Below are 19,575 nucleotides of genomic sequence, written 5' to 3' on the forward strand. Positions count from 1 at the left end.
AGATAAGACAGCAGGACCCCAGCTTCACAGTTAACTTATCCCAAAGCTCCAATGCAAACGTTTTTTACTCCTTCGCCGGGGCCGCTGCTGTGCAACCACTACCTTCTTTTCGCATTCTCCTCGGCTCGGTGTGCCACAGAGATTAGGTAAACTGCGCTCCGAAGCTGGACAAGAGCGGGTGGTGGTGTTGCTCGCGGTGTAAGTTGGGGTGGGTGGGTTGGGGAGTCGTTCCTACAAGAGGCTGGAAAGAAGGGAGCGGGTGGGGGGAAGGGTCCTGGCGATGACTCGGGTTATTGAGGCAGGAGTCAGCTCCCGAGCGGAGCGAGGGACAAACGTCCGGAGCCCTTGGGTCCCCAGCCTGACCTCTGGGGAATGTGGTCAGCGCAGCACCCCGAGCTCGGCGTCCTTTCCTTACGCACCCACTCCCTTCCCCACCCTTGTACTTTCTCTTTTTGCCTCCTTTCCTTGCCTCTTCCAAGAACTAGGGTGGGCTTTCCGCTGCCTCCTCTGAAACCCAGGCTAAGAGAGCCCCGCGCGGAGGCGAGGCAGAGACCCGGCTGCCCACCCGGCGGGGGAGAGGTGGGGACCCTGGGGGGAAGGGGACCCCAGAAGCTCTGGGACCGAGCTGAGGAAAAACCCAGGAGCTGGATCGCGCGCCGGAGCTCCGGGCTCCCAGAGTTGTCCATCCTTCTCCTTGTCTCTCTGCTTTCTCCGTCTCTGGGTTTTCTCTCCGGGCCTCCACGTTCCAGCCACCCTCACCGTCCGCCTCCCCCCAACCCCCGGCCCAACCGATTTCACCCTTTGCTTCCTATAGAGAAGTCTCGGCGACCCACGTTGGTCTTTAGGATTGGGAGGCTGGAAGTCCATTCAATGGGATCCTGCGCTCGGGATTCTTATGCCGAGAGGGAACGCGCAAGAATGAAATCAGAATAGGGAGGGGGCGTGTTGTGCTTGCATGGGGGGGTGTGTGTGTAGCGTGGGGGGGGGGGTGGGGAGGGGGGCGCAAAGAAATGCAGTTTCCCCGAAAGAATAGGAAGCCTTGGACCGGATTCTTGAATACGTAGCTCCAAATGATGCTGTCAAAGCCCTTCAACGTGGCTTCTCGCAGCCTCAGCCTGTCCCATATCCTGCCCACCTTCGAGAGGAGCGGCGACCCGAGTAAAAGTGGAGGCGGGGAAACTTCCTACTTTCCACGACGGCTGCTTTGTACAAGCAGGCGTGGACAGGCTGCACGGCCTTGCGAGCTTGCAACAAGTGTCTACGGCAGCAGCTGCGGACCCGTCCCGCTTCCCTTCCCCCTCTTTCCGCGAGGCTCGCCAAGCCCGAGGCGGCCGGGAGCGGCCCGGCTGGGGAGGGAGAAGGGCGGGCGGGGAGCTCCCAGCTTGCACCCTTTCATCTCGGCCCGGGCCAGAATCCCGGCTCCGGGTGTTGCTTCCGCCTGCGTGCGAGAGAGCAGAAGAAGTAGAAGGGAGGAGCCTCGCCCGGGGGCGGAGCCTAGGCGGGGGTCGGCCGCTAGGTCCGTGAGGCTGAGGCGCCTGCAATTGGCCGGTCCCGCCGTCACGGGGTGGAGGCGGGCGCCGAGGCGGGCACTGGCCCCGCCCCCGCTCGGAGCCCGGCCGGGGCTCGCGGTCCCCCCCAGCTGCACAGACATGACACAGACACACAGTCACTGCAGCTGCTGAGCGAGCCCGGCGCCCTGGGCACGCGGCGGCGGGGCCAGCCCGGACCCCGGACCCCAACGCTCGCCCGTCCGCACCCCCGCCGGGCCCCGCGCGGCGGCCCCCGCCTGGTCCGGCGCGCGAGGCGGGGATCGCGCGCCGGCTCCGGCCAGCGGCGCCCGGCTGCCTGCGGCGGCTGCAGCGACCGCCCAGCTCCGAGTGCCGGGCGCTCGGGGAAGCCGGCGCGTTTCGGAGGCGGCGGCGGCGGCGGCCGAGGCCGGCGAGCGCTCCCGGAGGCAGCGGGGCCGCCCGCCTCGGCTCCCCGCACCCACTGCTCTGCGCCCCGCCTCCGCTCCGGTGACCTTCCCGGGGCGCCTCCCCCGGCCCCGCGCCCCCGGCCCCGCGCCCCAGGCCGGGGCGAGGCCCTCTCCAGCGTCTCCTTACCGCGGAGCCGCGGGCGGGCGGCGCAGGCCCGGGGGGAGGGGGCGCCGCGGCCGGTTGCAGCCCCCTAGCCGCTGCGCTCTCGGTGCTCGGCCCGGCCGGACTGCCGCCGCTCCGCCGCCGCGCGAGAGCCCGGGCGCCCGAAGCTGGGGGCGCGGTTGCGCTCGCCCGGCCGGGCTGGGAGCGGGCAGGCCCTGCCCTGAAGGGGCGAAGCGGCTCCGGGGAGCGCGGGAGGTGGAGCCGGCCCCGGCGGCCGCCCCGTGTCTCTCCCCAGCGCCACCTCCCCGGACCCTAGTCCGAGGCAGACCCAGGCCCCATCCCATGCGGGGCGCCCCCGGCTCGGAAGAGTCCGGGGGGGAGCAGGGAGCAGCTCCAGGCAGCAGTGCCCAAGGGAGAGGAAGAAGAAACGGTGCTCAGCTCGAGCGGCCCGGACCCTCCCCGCCGCCTTCCAAGGCGGGGGCTGCCCTGAAGTCTGCGCTTGGCACCGCCGCTCGGACTCCGGCAGAGCCTGCTGGGACCCCGACCCGGAACCCTTGCGCCTCGTAGGCGGCGGCGCCGCCGCGCCACCCGGCTCTTCCGCGGTCTCCCTCTGCCCAGCGGCAGTCACGGCCAAGGTAGGAACCCCGGGAGTGCGAGAGAGCCAGCGCGGGGGCTCCCTGGTGAGCGGCGCCGGACAAGTTCTCCCGACCTGTGGCTGGTACTCCCTGTACTCAGGATGCCGGGGAAGAGGGAGGGAGTGAGAGAACACCCTCTGCCGCCTGGGCCCAGAGCCCTGGAGAGGCTGGAGTGAGAAGTCGCCGAGTTTCTGGAGTCCTGCAGGACTCGTCCCCGGGCCTGCCCTCCTCCTAGGCTCTCGGGCTGCTAACTGGAAGCAAGGAGGAATTTCCCGTTAACACCAGGAGGTGTTATCCCCTCAGCCTTTTCCATGCTGCTTGTTAGCTGTGAGCATCTGTGCTTTAGGGGAACCTGCTGTATTTGAAGCTGTCCCTTTGGGCGGTCCCCACCAGCCTTTCCAGGCGTGACGCTGTGAAGAACTTTTCTTTGCTCCATGTTGCAGAGTCGAGGCCAATTTGGGGTGAGAGCCACAGATTGCGAGTCCCTCGATTGGACAGTGCGATTTCGGTGACAGTGGAAGCTGGAGGCAGGAAACGCCATCCGTATCACCCCTATTAGACAAACCTGCTTGTGAGGGGTGGGCTCTAGGTAGCGATCCAGTCTTGTGAAAGTCGTTGTTTCTGAAGGGTGGAATGACTCTAAAGTTTGTGCATTCTTAAGTTGTTTTGCTTACTGCCTTAGCACCTTCTTTGAAATTTTCCTCTTAAGGAACCTCAGTCCCCGCAAGCCTACCCTTGCCTGTTTGAAATTTACTGAACCCTTGAGCTTTCCTTGGAACGATCAGATTTTAAATGGGTAACCTAGGAGGGAGCAGATTGTCTCTCCTGCCCTGAATATGTCCCCCCGGGTGACCCTGTTAATGGGGATGGATTTTTTTTTTTTTTTTTTTTTTTTTGGTCCCTGAGCTGATGTACCTCAGTTGAGCAGGTTTTTGCCCATTTCTGAATCTGTGAATTTTGTCACTCAGTCATTAAAATGAACCCCGGAGGGAGCAGGATAGCAGCTTACACTCTGCTTGAATGTCACAGGAAGTTTTCCAGGATCTTATGTAAGTGCCCCCAGAGTGGGCTCTGGTGCCAGCTTCCTTCCTGGGTGGGAGTGGGACTGGGGAAGGGGCACCAGGTGGGCATTCATCTTCCCTAAAGGCAGGTGCCAGCCCTCTTCGACACCGGTGAAAACCCAAAGTGCTTATTCACTCCCTGCCGGCAGTCACTTCAGGTTAATTTTCCTCCTCACCTCTCTTGCCTCCTTCCCACCTCAGGAGTCAGCTTTGATAGACTTAAGATAAAGGAAGATTCTAAATTGGGAAAGGAACACGTGGAGGTTTCTTCTCTCATCCCTCACAAATGGGTGACATGAATGAATTACTCACAGGCATGGAGAGTCCTTGCTGAGGACTAAAAAAAAAAAACAAAACTGGCTTGAAGGTTTCACACGTCTCTTAGTGTACCTTTATTTTTCAAGAGTACTTTACACTTTAGTGAAAATTGCTTGCGGAGAACACACATTTATCGAGCCTGGCCCTGTTAATTCCATCCCGGGAAGAAAACTAAATGGAACAGAGAGGCAAAATCATCAAGGTTTAGCTCTTAGTGGGTTTTTGAGAATGGTAGGGAAAGGAAATAAATCTCCCTAGTGGGATAGAGAGGTTTTAAAAGAAAAGACGGTATCGCTCTGGGATAAGTGGATGTTGCTAGCAAGTATGGCTAACACTGAATGAAGTGTGCTGGGTTGGGGGTTAACTTTTTGGCGTGGGATAATGCAGATTCCTTTGCCTTTTTAAAACATAGCTTAGAAGGGCCTCCATAATGAAATGCAAGGTTTTTCCATATCATTGCAGGTCTCAGGAGTGCTTCCATCTCTTGGGAAGGAAGCGAAGGTTTCCTGTGGTTCTGGGATCCTGAGTTGTGCTTGAAAGTTGAGTGCTTGAAAGTTGACGCAGGAGTGCCTCCATCCTTCCCCTCCGTACAGTGGCAGGACACTAGGGGGGACTAGTTTTCTATTCCATCACCGATGAAGAAAACACCAGGACCTGTGTTACAAAAGGCTGTGGTTTATTTTGAAAGCTCAGGAATCCAAGTTTTTGGTACCCAGTACATGCTTGCACTAATGAGTGGATTCTGAATGCTTAAGCAGTAGGCCTGCTTACATCTAAAGTGTCATTTGGGCAATGACAGGTGATCTACAAAGTACTGTGTGAGACTCTGAAAAGACTCGGTGATAACCTAAGTACGTGAGGGCTATCTAAGTTTTGGGGAGACAGAACCTCTTGCAAACTCTCTCCTTGGGCATTAGATGATGGTCTCATTTCCCTGGGGGTTTGTAATCTTAATACCCCCTTTTGGTTTTTTGAGCTGTACATCTCCTGCTGTCTTCATAAAAACATGCCACCTCCATTCTAGTTGGTGCCTAAATTGACTTCATTAAGCTTAAAGTTTCTCACTGCCATTCCCTTAAAAGTACATGCCTGTATTTATACAGATGTAACAACGATTGGCAGTGTGTCTGTGCGCTCATCTCAGGTGCTCTCTGTGCACTTTTAACAGTATTAAATCATTAGTGTCTAGGTGTTATGCAGCAAAAATGGAAGATAATTCTATTTCAGCTGAAGAACAAAGCTGCCTGGCCCAGGCTTACCCACCGTGGCCAAGTCTTATCAAAACTGACTCCAGAGATGGGCAGACAGGAAAGGTTGGAGAAAGAGTCCAAGAAGAGACTGCCCAGCTCGGAATACTGGCACAAAGAGAGGCGGATGTTGCCAAGATTTAGGAGTTACTGGAGTCTTAAAGACCCAGCACAGCATCAAGAATCAGACTCAGCCTTTGGGTCTGTGAAGCTGCTGGAGTCATTACATTTCCCAGAATTTTGGAGTCTAGTAGGCTGTATTTGTGATCCTTTACCCATATGTATAGTGCATATTTAAGTAGTTTGAGGAGAGCTACTGGTGGGACCTAGGGGAAATGGTCAGCATAAAACTGTATTTCTGCTATCAAAGGCTTTGTAGATTGATTCTCCTAAGCACAGTATAGCCAGGGGGTAAGAGATTAGAACAGGAAAATACTTTTAAATTTTCCGTTGAATGTCAGCTAGTGAAAACTGGTCTTGGGGAAGGTGTGTCCTGTGATCTTAAGATATGAATTAAGTCTTGTGACTTTCAAGGAAGCCACGTGGCAGAGGTTGAGTAAGAAATTGACGCATGATTTGGGCCTCCTTTAGGGTCCAAGAATAAGGTGAAGGTGTGTTTGCAGCCAGGGATTCTCAGAGTGGGTGCACACAGGGTCAGGGATGTAAGACTCAGGGGACTAAGAACTCCAGGTCACCCTTTCACCCCCAGCCCTTGACACCCTTGGTGATTCAGCCAACTCACAAGATCTGCTAGTGTTGATGAGGCTTTGAACCTCTGCTCCAGAGCATTTGACAGTGAGAGGCACTCAGGTCCTCTGTTCCTTCCTGACCCTACTGACATTTGGAGAGCAGGAGGCAGCAGCCAGTAAAGCTAAGGCTTGGAAGTGAAAGTCACTAAGTTGTGTCCAACTTCTTGCGACCCCATGGGCTGTAGCCTGCCAGGCTCCTCTATCCATGGAATTCCCCAGGCAAGAATACTGGAGTGGGTAGCCATTCCTTTCTCCAGGGGATCTTCTTGAGTGTATTCCAGGAGGCTTTTCTTCTTTTAACTCAGCAGATGATAACAGAACATCTGTCATGTGACAGATGCCATGCTCTGTGTGGAGGCTCTTGAGGGTCCACGATTAGTTTATAGTCTTCTGGGGACAGGCAGACATTGAACCATTACAATGAGGTATTCTAGAGTACAGGTTTGTTCAAAGAATGAGCTTGAGTTTGCCAGGATAGTAGAATGGGAGGGAATCCCAGGCAGAAAGAACAGCATGGAAACCTTAAAATATGTAGTGTGAATGGAGAACAGTCAGTAGTGTGGCTGGAAGATAGGATGTTCTGGAAGAGGAAAGCTTGGTGTTACTTAGCAGGGAAATAATTTAACAGGATTCCTAGTTTCGTGCTCTGTGTATTCAAGCTGTGGCAAGAATGATTGCTGGATAAGGTCCAAGAGTACCAGTTGATTATCCCACATTGTTATTAAAAGCAGAAAAGGACATTTTCTTTTTTTGTTCTTTATCCTACATATAGTATTTTGCCTGTTTGTTGTTTTTTTTTTTAATAAACTATTAGCAATACAAATAAAGAAAAGGTCCCTTATCAACCATAAGTCTGTCCTCCTGTGTACATGAATTATATCTGTGCCTTTCATTAGGTGATTATGCAGCAGTGGGAGAAATGACAGTGTTACTTGACAAATGATACAGTGAGGGGGAAAATTCTTCCCTATGAGAGCAAATTCCATTTTGTCAGATTTGCTTCTGGGTAGAGTTATGGCTGCATTCAACCCTCAAAAAGCTTCTTGTGTTTGGATCGTCTCAGTTGTGGCCTCAACTTTCTTTGTTGTTGGAAAAGGAAGAGTTTTGTAGTATTGAGGATGGGTGTGTGTGTGCCCGTGACTGTTTTGTGGGATGAAAACTTGAAGCGAGGAACAGAGGCATCCGTCTTCCTTGATGGCAGTAGTGGTAAAGAACCCTCCTGCCAATGCAGGAGACGTAAGAAATGTGGGTTTGATCCCTGGGTTGGGAAGATCCCCTGGAGAAGGACATGGCAACCCACTCCTGGATTCTTGCCTGGAAAATCCCATGGACAGAGGAGCCTGGTTAGCTACAGTCCATGGGGTTGCAAAGAGTTGGACGTGACTGAAGCGACTTGGCACACACATACACACTGGCCAGAGGATATTAGAGAGAATGGAAAATCACAGTTGCAGCAGTGATCCCCAGGGTCAAATATATTTAGTTTTCCCAAAACAGTAGCCAGGATGAAGGTGAAAGTAGATGTCTCTCTCTCTCTCTCTCTCTCTCTCTCTCTCTCTGTGTGTGTGTGTGTGTGTGTGTGTGTGTATGTTGTCTCTGTCATCCTTCCCTGAGTTCAACTGAGTTGACTGGGAGGCAGCATAGTTTAGGTAAAATCCGGAGATCTGGGTTCGCATCTTGCTTCAACTTATGCTGATTTGCACTTCCTGGCAAATATATGGGAAAACAATGGAAACAGTAAGAGACTTTATTTTCGTGGGCTCTAAAATCACTGCAGATGGTGACGGAAGTCATGAAATTAAAGGATGCTTGCTCCTTGGAAGAAAGGCTGTGCCCAACCTGGACAGCATATCAAAAAGCAGAGACATTACTTTGCTGACAAAGGTCCGTCTAGTCAAAGCTATGGTTTTTCCAGTGGTCATGTATGGATGTGACAGTTGGACTATAAAGAAAGCTGAGCACTGAAGAATTGATGCTTCTAAACTGTGGTGTTGGAGAGGACTCTTGAGAGTCCCTTGGACTGCAAGGAGATCCAACCAGTCCATCCTAAAGGAGATCAGTCCTGAATATTCATTGGAAGGACTGATGCTGAAGTTGAAACTTCAGTACTTTGGTCACATGATGTGAAGAACTGACTCATTGGAAAAGACCCTGATGCTGGGAAAGATTGACGGCAGGAGGAGAGGGGGTCGACAGAGGATAAGATGGTTGGATGGCATCGCTGACTCGATGGACTTGAATTTGAGCAAGCTCTGGGAGTTGGTGATGGACCAGGGAAGCCTGGCGTGCTGCAGTCCATGGGGTTGCAAAGAGTCGGACACGACTGAGTGACTGAACTGAACTGATGCTGACTTACTGTGTGACCTTAGACTGTGTATTGACATCTCCGGGTGGCTTCGGGCGCTATCTCCATACTTCAGTGAGTTTTTTGTCTTGTAACTAGGGATGCAGAGGCCAGAGGAAGGGTTTGTCTAAGTTAGTGGCAAAGCCCAGAGTAGTTAGGTTTTCTAGTTTTCTAGCTCTAAAATGGGAAGAGACCTGACCAGTTCAAAGGTGTACTCTACCTTGAATTATCAAACCACTGCAAGCATACGGTGATGAAGAAAAGAACCACAAAACCTTTGCTGTGTTGATTGTAGATTCCATAGAATTGTAGATTGCAATAGAATTTCTCTGATGTGTTAGGCCATTGATATGCATCTGGGCTTGCTTGCTAAGTTCTGTATTATGGAAACCAGTGGGTTTGGAAGTGTTATTTATTCTTTGAGAACTACATGAGGATGATGCACTTTGTGATAAAAGCGATGCTGAAAATTGTAATTGTTTCCAAATTAAGTAGATAAAAGCTGAGTTGACCCTGTGGCGTTTTGCAAAGCCTGGACTCTAACAGGGAAAGGGGAACCTTCTCATTTCGCCTGGGAGGTTACCTTGTAGGGGAGATGTGGGGTGAGTGTGAAGGGAGGAATTTTGGGAAGAAAAACAGATGCAGAAAAGCAATTGTGTCGAAGTAGAAGTCAGGAAAATTGCAAACCAACTTAACTTTAAGCCTTCAAATTTGTGTTGCTAGAAAGAAGTTTCCTCACCACTCTGGCTCTGATGCTCTCCTGGGTAGAAAGGGCTGTGCTTATTAGAAAGAGGAGATTAGAAGTAAGTGCAATTGTAAATATAAAGTTTGTGGCATTATTATTTCAATATTGAAGCTAAGTGGCCTATTTTAGGAGAATTGGGAGAATTTTTTTCAATCTTTAACTGTTTATTTTGTAATTGTAGCTAAGCATAGGAATGCCATTTTAGGAGAATTTGGCTTATAAATCTGATTTTTAGAAGCAAATAATTCAAAGGAAGTAATTAGGGTACAAAAGTATTTTTATTTTACAAAAATGATTCATAGCAAACCTTTTTGTAATAGTTCCTTTATTGTATTTCAAGTTATTTGAGTAACACAATCATGATGGACACTTTTGAGAGCCTTGCCTATTATAGGAAAACCAAGGATTTTTCAAATATAAACTTTTCAAGGAATAGAACTATCATATCACCCAGCAATCCCACTACTGGGCATATACCTTGAGAAAACCATAATTGAAAAAGATACATGTATCTCAGTGTTCATTGTAGCACTTTTTACAATAGCTAGGACATGGAAGCAACCTAGATGTCCATCAACAGATGAATGGATACAGAAATTGTGGTACACATTTACAATGAAATATTACTCAGCTATAAAAAACATATTCAAGTCAGTCCTAATGAGGTACATGAACCTAGAGCCTATTATACAAGTAAAGTAAAACAAAAAGACAAATATTGTATATTAATGCATGCATATGAAATCTAGAAAGATGGTACTGATGAACCCATTTGCAGGGCAGCAATGGAGATGCAGACATAGAGAACAGACTTGTGGGCACAGTGGGGAAAGAAGAGAATGGGATGAATTGAGAGAATAGCATGGTAACATATACATTACCATATGTAAAATAGATAGCAAGTGGGAATTTGCTGTATGACAGGGAGCTCAGGGCTTCCGTGGTGGCTCAGATGGTGAAGAACCCACCTGCAATGTGGGAAACCTGGGTTCGATTCCTGGGTTGGGAAGATCCCCTGGAGGAGGGCATGTCATCCCACTCCACTATTCTTGCCTGGAAAATCCCCATGTACAGAGAAGCCCGACCCGTGACAGTCCATGGTGTCGCAAAGAGTTGGACATGACTGAGTGCCTAAGCACAGTGCAGGGAGCTCAACTCATATCTATAACAACCTAGAGGGGTGGGATGGGGTGGGAGATGGGGAGGGGGTTCAGGAGGGAGGGGACATACGTATACCTGTGGCTGACTCGTGCTGATGTGTGGCAGAGGCCAACACAATATTGTAGAGCAAGTGTCCTCCAATAATTGTATTTTGTTCCCTACTTCTCAGCATTGTGCAGGTATAACCTTTGGTGATTATAGTTAACTCAAAACAAAACAAAACACCTACTTCAGTATTCTAACACATAATACCAGCTTCTCCTGCCAAGGAGCCTAATATTGAACTGTGTTACAGAAAGGAAGTAGTTACATGAACTTTGTAACCACTGACTGCATAGTGTTACTTTGCTTGCCTACCTACTGGGGCCAGTTTGTCAATTTAACCACCATTCCTCCTGGTGATTTCAGTCATAACTTCATAACTATCCATCTGCATGAGTTCCTCAACCACCCTCATGTTCTATGTCTTAGGACATACCAGGAACAGAAGTGGTTTAAAAAGTAAATTGAGTTAGAGTCTCCAGGCTTCTGAGCTTTCCTAGTTGGAGAGACATGGAATTAATTTTGTTCCACTGAAGTATACAGTCGAGGCGATATGCATGAGACATTTACAAAAAAATCAAAGTCGTGCTCACTCGCTGGCTCCTTTTTCCCTGCCCTGAAATATCTAGGGCTTTTGGGTGTTTTTTTTTCCTTTATCTCTTGTGAAAGTTTCCAAAAAAGAATTGGTTCTAGGAATGAAAGAAAATGGAAGGCGTTTAAGGCTCCAGAGGTAATTTTGGGCAACCTGGAGTGGTAGATAATCACAGGCTGGGGTGAGAATGGGATGTGCAGTCTCACCCATAATTTTAGCTTCTCGTGTCACATTATGGGGCCATGCTTTGGATGGGCAGCAAACGCAGATGGAGATGGAACCTGGGCTACTGGATGGGGCCTGCCCTTAACAGAGCCCTTTATTTTGACATCCCCAGGCCAGTTGGGAAGAAAGGACTTTCGCTGATCTTTCTCATGCTAAATGGTAGCATGAGAATTTAGGGGGATTTACAGCAAAACATAGTCATGTGGGGATGTCATTCTTACTCTTCTTTTTTTTGTTTTATATTCAGTAGCGAATCATGGACTCTTCATTGTTACTCTGTGGTTAGGGACTGCCTTGGTGCATTAGACACATGTTTGTTATTATTGAGGTTAACATTTTTGTGGCTAACTGGGAACCATCCCCTCCTGGCTTTTGTTTCCAGAACAGTTGCATAGATCTTTAATCTGCCAACACTATTTGTGTACCAGCCTCCTTGACTGATGCCAGCTCTCCTCTGGGAAGGGAATGGTATTTCGTGGCTGCTTGAGGAGCCAAGACAGGCGCAGGCTGAGTGATTCACAGGGTGGGGCTTCTCTCGCCTGCAGGCACGGCGCCTGTCACTTAGTGGGTCTGCAGTGAATAAACAGTTGTGTCCACACAGAGTGATTTGCTGGCCGAGTTGTGTTTCCAGCTTCAGAGTGGGGTGATGGGGAGAGACAGCTGAGTGGATACTGGTGGACTCACAGACATGGGCTTCTTGAGGTCTCTGCCGAAAGCTGTCATCTTAAAAATGTGAGGGACATTTCAGATCAGTGAAATGAATTCTCTTAGGGGTTCATTGTTGTGGTTCAGACATTGATGACTTTGTAAAAAGGCAGGAGAAATAGGATCCTGGAATGCGGCGTGTGTCTCCTCTCCTCTGAGTTTCTAAGGACTGTGATTTCTCTGGCCTGGGAGGAGTGGACAGGCTCTGATGCTGATTCACATGTGCATGTCAGGTTGCCTTGAAAAGCGTCTTAAATACTGCACACCTTTGGACGGATGGTGGATGATGACCTTTCTGTTGATGAATGTGGAGGGACTTAGATGTGGATGTGGCCAGGGCTCCCGCATTTGGAGGATGAAATGGACCTGAGTAAACAGAGGGGGGACTCAGGTGCTCAACGTCCAGTAGGAAGGACTTTCTTTGCCATCTTGGCATCTTCTACCCCTTCTCTGTTGGCATAATTCCTTCCTGCCCAGGCTTGGCAGTACCTTGTAAGTACTCACGGATTCCTTCTTGGTGAACATCTGAGCTGCGATGTTGAGACACCGCTGGGGCTGCAGCTGACCCTTGAGCCCACTTGACCTTCATTTCACAGTTGGGAAACTAAGGCTGGGGAGGTCAAGAGAATGGTCCAGAGGGGAGGCAGGAGAGGACCCTGGCTTCCTGACCATCTCGTGCAACCCGAGGCTCTCCCTCTTCATATCCCCTACCTTCTGAGTGTCTGCCCTCTGCTCTTTCCTCCAGCACACTCAGCTCCAGTTTTTTCCGCGCCCATGTTTCTTGTGTGCTGCTTTTGTGCCAGCCACTCTTCCATTTGTTCATTTTATGTCACTTCAACCTTAATGATAACCCTATGAGGTATGGTCTTACTCTCCCATTTTCCGGTTGTGGAAGCTGAGGTTTGCCCAGATCACACAGTCACGGAGCATGGAGCCAGGATCCAACTCACAGCTGTCCCAACTCCTCTGTCTGCTGTCTCTGTACTGACCTGGCTTCTAATCAGAATTTCTCCCTCCTGCCCACAGGCCCTCTACACTTTCTATCTCCTTGAGGTCATCGGTCAACATCTACTTAGCCTGTGTTCATTCATCAGCCACCATTCAGGAAACTCCTGCTCTGTGTGGTCTCTGTTTGATGTTAGGAACATGGAAATGAGATCACCTTGCATCCTCTAGTAGCCTTGTCTTGGTGAGGGAGGTCGATGGGATGAAGGCATGGATGGAGGGCAGTGGGCATGGGGTCTTGGGTAGCATTTTGCTGGAGGGAGTCAGAGAAGGAGAGAGTTTCGATCTGGGTCTTAGTGACTAGGAGCTGGAAGGACAGAGTGAGAGGGGGCATCACCTAAAACACCCCAAAATGTGCTTGTCCTCTTCTCCTTGGCATTGTCAAAATCTGTCTGCTTTTCTTATTTTCTTCCTTCTGCGTCAGTGCCTTGAAGCACTGAGACTGGCTTATACTCCTCCCGCTCCTCTCCTAGCACTTAGGAATCCTTCAAGAAACATTTATTAAATTACATTGAGAGCCTTCTGTCCTTGCCCTCAGGCAACATAGTTGGAGTGATTGGGGGAAAAAAAAATGTGTGAGAAGTTAACAACAGAAGATTCAAATGAATGGTTCAGAGCAGCAGCAGCAGCAACAGTGTGGCAGTGCAGTGAAACGCGGTGGATTATTGGAGCCGAAAGTTGATGGGAAATCAGAAGTGAGAGTTTACTTTAGCTGTTTCAACTCAACTGAGGTAGGATTTGACTTGGGTCCTTGGACACAGGATAATTAAAATCTGAATGGAAGGATTAAATGGAGGTAGAGGGGCCGGCTTAGGCTGATGAATGCACACATAGACATTTTGGGGTTGTGAAGTCAGTCAGCTTGGGTTTCCATTAGTGAGGAACTGGAGATGAAATTGGCAAGCTAGACGGAGGCTATGGGCTTTTGGAAGGCTTTTGATTGGGAAGATGGTGTATGTACGCAAAGCTCTGTTTTAGGAAGCTGAACCTAGTGGCAATATTGAGGCCAGACTGGAGTGGGGAGAGATGGCAGCTGGGAGGTCACCGAGTAGGCTTTTGTACTATCGGATATGAAGTTCTAAAGGCCACTGGGTTAGAACCAGTCCAGGTGGATGGAAACAGAGGGATGTGTCAGAATTTTCCTCTGGTCCCACTCACTGAAGTCCGAGATGATTTTCATTGCCCAGTGGAAAGTAGTCTCATTGGAATGAAGTCTGTTTGTGGCAGTAGCAGCAGTTCTTAGTGGTACTGTCTCCCTTGTCTGGGCTGGGCGTGAGGATGGGTTTGGGGTAAAAATGAACCCTTGGACCCTGTCTTATTGGGGGCTTGTTCAAATGAGCCCTTGATGATAGAATAACCCTTTTCCTAGTCTTGGATGACTCCTGATAAGAGGGGGAATGTAGAAAAATTTTCTTTTCCTTGTGAGCGGTTCCTAAAGCACCTCTGGAGGGATGAGTGTGAAATAATTGGATCTCTGACATCTGGGCTCCACATCCACCTTGAAAGTGAAGCTGGATCGTGCTCCGTGTGACTGGTGGTGTGTCTGCCTGAGGAGGGCCCTGCTGTGAGAGATCACAGTACACACTTTTCAGAATTGTGCAATTGGCCATTATGGTTAACAGAATTTTTCAAATAGGATAGTCCAGTTCCTTATAGAGAGTCTTTATTTTGAATCTTTAAGAATAATGAGGGCTTTTCTAGAATGTCCTATGTATTTATCCTCACTGACTCACTCTCAGCCACTGGAAAACATCCAACTTTCTTATCAGGAAGCACAAAGCTTGCTGTGAACTGGCCCCTGCCTTTCTCTGCAGTCTCATCTATCCCTGCCCACCCCCCCACCCCAATCCCTAGCTTATTATTTTTCTTCCTTACTGTTTGGTGTGTGTGTGTGTGTGTTAGTTGCTTCAGTCTTGTCCGACTCTGTGACCCTATGGGCTGTAGCCCGCCAGGCTCTACTGTCCATGGGATTCTCTAGGCATGAATACTAGAGTGGCTTGCCATGCCCTTCTCCAGGGGATCTTCCTGACTCAGGAATCAAACCTGCATCTCTTTATGTCTCCTGCATTGGCAGACGGGTTCTTAACCCCTAGTGCCACCTGCGAAGCCCTTACTGTCTTATTTGCCCTCAAACCTACCCAACTGGGCATCTCCCTCTCCTTCTGCCTGATAAGCTCTTTCCCTCTTTATCTGCTTGGGGTACTTCTATTTTTCCTTCAAACCCAGCTCAGGCAGTCTTTCCTTCAAGCTTTTCTTGATACTGGGTGCTGAATTGCATCTGTCTTTGCATGGCTTCTGCTGCGCTTTCTGCACCATGTTCCCTGTGCCTCCAGCTGGCTGGCCCGCCCGAGTGTGGGAGCCCTTCAGTACAGACAGCTTCTCACAGCTCTGGTTGTACCGTGTGCCTGGACCATGTTTTCTACCCAATGAGTGGTGCATGGTGGTGGTGGTGATTTTGGATTTCATTGAATTTGCTATCCAGGCATAATGGAATACTTTCTAGCTGAACCTTGAGTATTCTGCTGTCCTGCAAGGGGATTCTCAAACCTAAAGAAGGTATACTCTCTTGCCAGTGACCAGATGGTGGTGGGTCATCCCTGGGGTCCCTTGATGCCTTGAAGGAATGTGGTGGAGGTGGAGGAGGAGATGGGACTGAAGGAGGTGGAGGGGAAGGGGGTGGAGGTGCCTTACCATTTCTCCAGGTTAGACATGTCTTCACCCCAGCCTTTATACCAGTAACCAAGGGGATGGGCTGGAAGGCCTTTGGTCTCTGTAATCTCCACGACTGTGTTGCTACCACTCTGATCCCCATCCCTCTTCTACTTACTGCTTTTCCTGCTATTTCCCTGCTACATTTTTCTGCTTTTTCCATTTTCTCAGATCTTCAGCCTCCTCATTCCTCTCCTCTTAGGCTTTTTAAGCCCTGATGGAGTCATCATCAGGCAATCCAAAACACACCTTTTCTTCAAGTGTTTGATTGAAGGCCTTACCCTCAAGTGTTTCCTTTTTTCTGGCCACAGTGTCAGTCCCTCGATGCTCACGGAGGCTTGGATCACATTTTCCGTTTACTAGGCTTAATACCATTCCACATTCCTAGAGAACCAGTTGCAGAATTGCAATTGTAATTGACTGAGAAATTATCAGTGAAGGGGAGGGGCTGGGTAGGGTTGGCTGAATTTGTGCAGAAGCCCAGCGCCCAAAGACTCCTCACTGGATAAGCACGTGTTTATGTTGGAATATTTATTATTGCCTCTAGTATTTGTGAGGTCCATTTGGGTTTTTATTACACTGCCCTTGTAAGCCAGGCATTGGTGCTGCCTGAATAGGTTTGCTCAGCGAATTACGGAGGAGTGATGGATGAACCCTGGGCTTATCAGACGGGTCGTGTGATCCAGCCACCACAGTTTACGAACCTGCATGCGGCGTGGGCTCTGGTTACGTGGTTCGGGAAGTCCTGCTGCTTTTCCGGCAGCGGTCTGATTTAACGCATACCCAGGGATGCTTTCTCTGTCTTGTTCTTTGTGCCAATTTCTTTTTCCTTCTGCTCGGATTTATCCATAACGCCTGTTGAAATGGCATTTTTGAGCTCATTAAATCTGTTAATGCATGTGTAATGCTCAGGACAGGAACTGGTACACAGAAGGCACTCTATACACATTAGCTGTTGTAATTGTTGTTTTTATTTAGAATCTCTCCGTTGTGTCTCCCCCATCTCTCCCCCTTCTGGTAGTTGTGCTTGGTGAAATAGGAAAACAAACAGTTCCCAGGGGTGAGGAGAGGGGCCACTTTCTCTGTTCAGCCCTGTCCGGAGGTCTCAGAAAATCTGCAGAAATTGGAAGGTGAAGGCAAACACTTACCCAGTAATCACTCGAGGCCATTTTTTTCAGCAGCTTTTGGTCCATCTTGCTGCTGACTCTCACTGGGGATTTGGGCTCCAACAGGTAAAGTGGATGAGAGCCAATAAAGAGTATAGGAAGGCACTCTTAAGTAAGTTGTCATGAGCAGTATTTAAAATAACAGTAACATGATAACAGGTGATCACCATGATAGCTCCCATTTATCAGATGCTTCTTATGCACTTCTGAGATGTGCTTGACATGCATGGGACCTTGTGATCTTGTAACCCTCCGAGCCATACAGGTTCGTGTTACAGATAGGAAACTGAGGTGCCCAGAGGTTATTTGTCCATGTGATAAAGCCAGAGATGGGAACTCAGTTCTGGCTCTAGAATAGTTTCCTTGTAATCGCTGGTCCGTGATCCACTAGCCCAGGTATCTTGACACTGGATTATACAGACCCCTGGGGATACATGAAGCCTTTCATGGAGTATGGCAGGTGCAGGTAGTTTTAAAGGGGAGTCAACATCCAGAATTTTGACCTCATATGTGGACGCTTTCTTGAAATTGATTGGACTGACATGACCACTTCCACCTCCCCTTTCATAGTCCTTTGTCTCCATTTTATAAAGCCACATCTCTTGTCCAGCACTAATCTTATTGACGTACATTGCTCTGAGTACAAAATCCTTAAGGGGCACTGAACAAAGGAACTGTTTGAAATGGTGTGTGGGAACCTTCTAAATAAGCAAGGCACTTCTGCAAGACTGCCTCTTCCTCCTTTTTTTACCTGTTTAAACTTGGTGCTAAAAACAAGCCATTGGGGTCCCTTTCTTATACTAAGGAATGCTATAAAAATTTCAGATCTTAAAAAATAACTTGCTTTTAAATCTTTAAAAATGAATGATAGGTATCAGATTTAGATTCCATTTAAAAATATGATGTGAAAGTTTTATTTTAAAATGTTTGTGTTTACCATATGCTCAAAATTCTGTTCTTAGAAGGTACTCAATTTATAATGAAAACATTAGACAGTAGCCTAAAAATAGATGAGGTTTTCAAATCTCAGAATTCAAAAAAAGCTTGAAGATCACTGTAGTATACTTCTTCCTAAGATACTGCAGTTCAGAGGGGACAGTTCTAAAGTTGTTTTCTGCCACAGACCCTTATACACTAGCGTATGTTTTGTTTTGTTTTGTTCCCCATAGAATTTTAGCAACATCAATGTCTTCCCAGGTAGCTCAGCTGGTAAAGAATATTGCCTAGAATGCAGGAGACCCTGGGGTTTGATTGCTGGGTCAGAAAGATCCCCTGAAGAAGGGATAGGCTACCCACTCCAGTATTCTTGGGTTTCCCTGGTGGCTCAGATGGTAGAGAATCGGCCTGCAATGCGAGAGACCTGAGTTCGATACTTGGGTTGGAAAGATTCCCTGGAGGTGGGCATGGCAACCCACTCCAGTATTCTTGCCTGGAGAATCCCCATGGATAGAGGAACCTGGCGGGCTGTAGTCCATGAGGTTGCAAAGAGTCAGACAAGACTGGGTGACTAAGCACAGTGCACAGTGTCTTCAAGGCTCCTTCACTGTACTCCTGATTATGTTGTTGTTGTTGTTCAGTCACTCAGTCATGTCTGACTCTTTGCGACCCCATGGACTGCAGCACTCCAGACTCCCATGTCCTTTACTTTCTCCTGAAGTTTGCTCAGATTTATGCCCACTGAGTCAGTGATGCTAACCATCTCATCCTGATTAAGCACCCTTCAAATTGTACAGAATTTCAGTAAAATGCAATCATACTTTAAATTTTGATGAAACTTTTAAGTATGTAACTAGATGTGTGATCTTGTATACCAGAGTGCTTAGTGACTCAGCAAGGACTGTTTCAGGCCTAAGTGATAGAAACCCTATTCATACTGATGTTAAAGAAAGAGAAATAGACTTTATCTGCTTCAGTAACTAGATTCTAAAAGGCATCTTCAGGTAGTGCTGGATCCATGTCCTCAACCTTCATCCTGAAGCCCTTGCTCTGTCTCTTGACTCTGCTCTCTTCTCAGGCAGAATGTCCCCATAGGGTGGCAGGGATGGTCCTCAGGAACCCCAGGCGTACATCCTATCCATCTCAGCATCACAGAAGAGAGCATCTTTTCCCAACAGATGTGATGGAAGTCCTGGCTGTGAGCCGACTGGAAGGGCCAAGATCACATCCTTGAACCTGATCGGGAGAGACGGGATCCATCCTATTTGAATTGCTTGGAGAGAGGAGACAAGGTGGTTCTGAAGGAGAAGCTGAGCAAACAGAAAACCCCAACATGTTCAGTAGGAATATTAACCCGAAGACCTTGAAGATCAGATGAACTACAGGTGTCTTCTCTAAAACTCGTTCACTCTCCTGGGCATGCGTCTTCCCTTCCACGCATTACCAGCCAACACTTGTACTTGTTGTGACACCCATCTGCCCATCGACAAAATGACATTAGTGATACCGTCTGTTCCCGCGTTGGTAATCTCAAGACTTTTAAGGCAGTGCCAAAAATCCCTGACTTAATGTATTTTGTGATTTTTTTTTTAAAGCCATTAGTTATGCAATTAAAAAAAAGAAATTAAAAATCATGGAACTCCATCTGTGTTAGTTCACTAGGGCTGCCATAGCAAAGTACCAGGGACTGGGTGGCTTAAACAAAAGAATTTTGCTTTCTCACACCTTAAGAGGCTATAAGTCCCCAGATCAAGATGTCAGCCATGTTGTCTGTCCCGAGGCCCCTCGCCTTGGTTATGAGACAGCCATCTTCTCCCTGTGTCTTCACGTGGCGTTCCCTATGTATATATCTGAGAG

At 48.7% G+C, this 19,575-nt stretch overlaps 1 protein-coding gene across 1 annotated transcript; it reads left to right on the plus strand.

Annotated features, from left to right (window-relative positions):
- Nucleotides 1–280: 280 nt before the first annotated feature.
- Nucleotides 281–19,352, plus strand: LOC129643945 (translation initiation factor IF-2-like). The gene is made up of 5 exons (XM_055569234.1): nucleotides 281–377; nucleotides 1,145–1,516; nucleotides 1,684–2,713; nucleotides 3,682–3,762; nucleotides 18,797–19,352. Exons 1-3 carry the CDS (start codon nucleotides 281–283, stop codon nucleotides 2,643–2,645), a joined length of 1,431 nt encoding a protein of 476 aa, XP_055425209.1. The 3' UTR covers nucleotides 2,646–2,713; nucleotides 3,682–3,762; nucleotides 18,797–19,352.
- The last annotated feature ends 223 nt before the right edge of the window (nucleotides 19,353–19,575 follow it).

The sequence above is a fragment of the Bubalus kerabau genome, chromosome 1, assembly GCF_029407905.1.
Source record: "Bubalus kerabau isolate K-KA32 ecotype Philippines breed swamp buffalo chromosome 1, PCC_UOA_SB_1v2, whole genome shotgun sequence".
Lineage (NCBI taxonomy): Eukaryota > Metazoa > Chordata > Mammalia > Artiodactyla > Bovidae > Bubalus > Bubalus kerabau.

Excerpts from the sequence above, each read along its gene's own strand:
- LOC129643945 (XM_055569234.1), top strand. The coding sequence starts at position 281 with ATGACTCGGGTTATTGAGGCAGGAGTCAGCTCCCGAGCGGAGCGAGGG. Across the intron at positions 378-1,144 it reads CCTGACCTCTGGGGAATGTG|GAGCGGCGACCCGAGTAAAA; the intron begins GTCAGCGCAGCA and ends CACCTTCGAGAG. Across the intron at positions 1,517-1,683 it reads AGGCGGGGGTCGGCCGCTAG|CGAGCCCGGCGCCCTGGGCA; the intron begins GTCCGTGAGGCT and ends GCAGCTGCTGAG.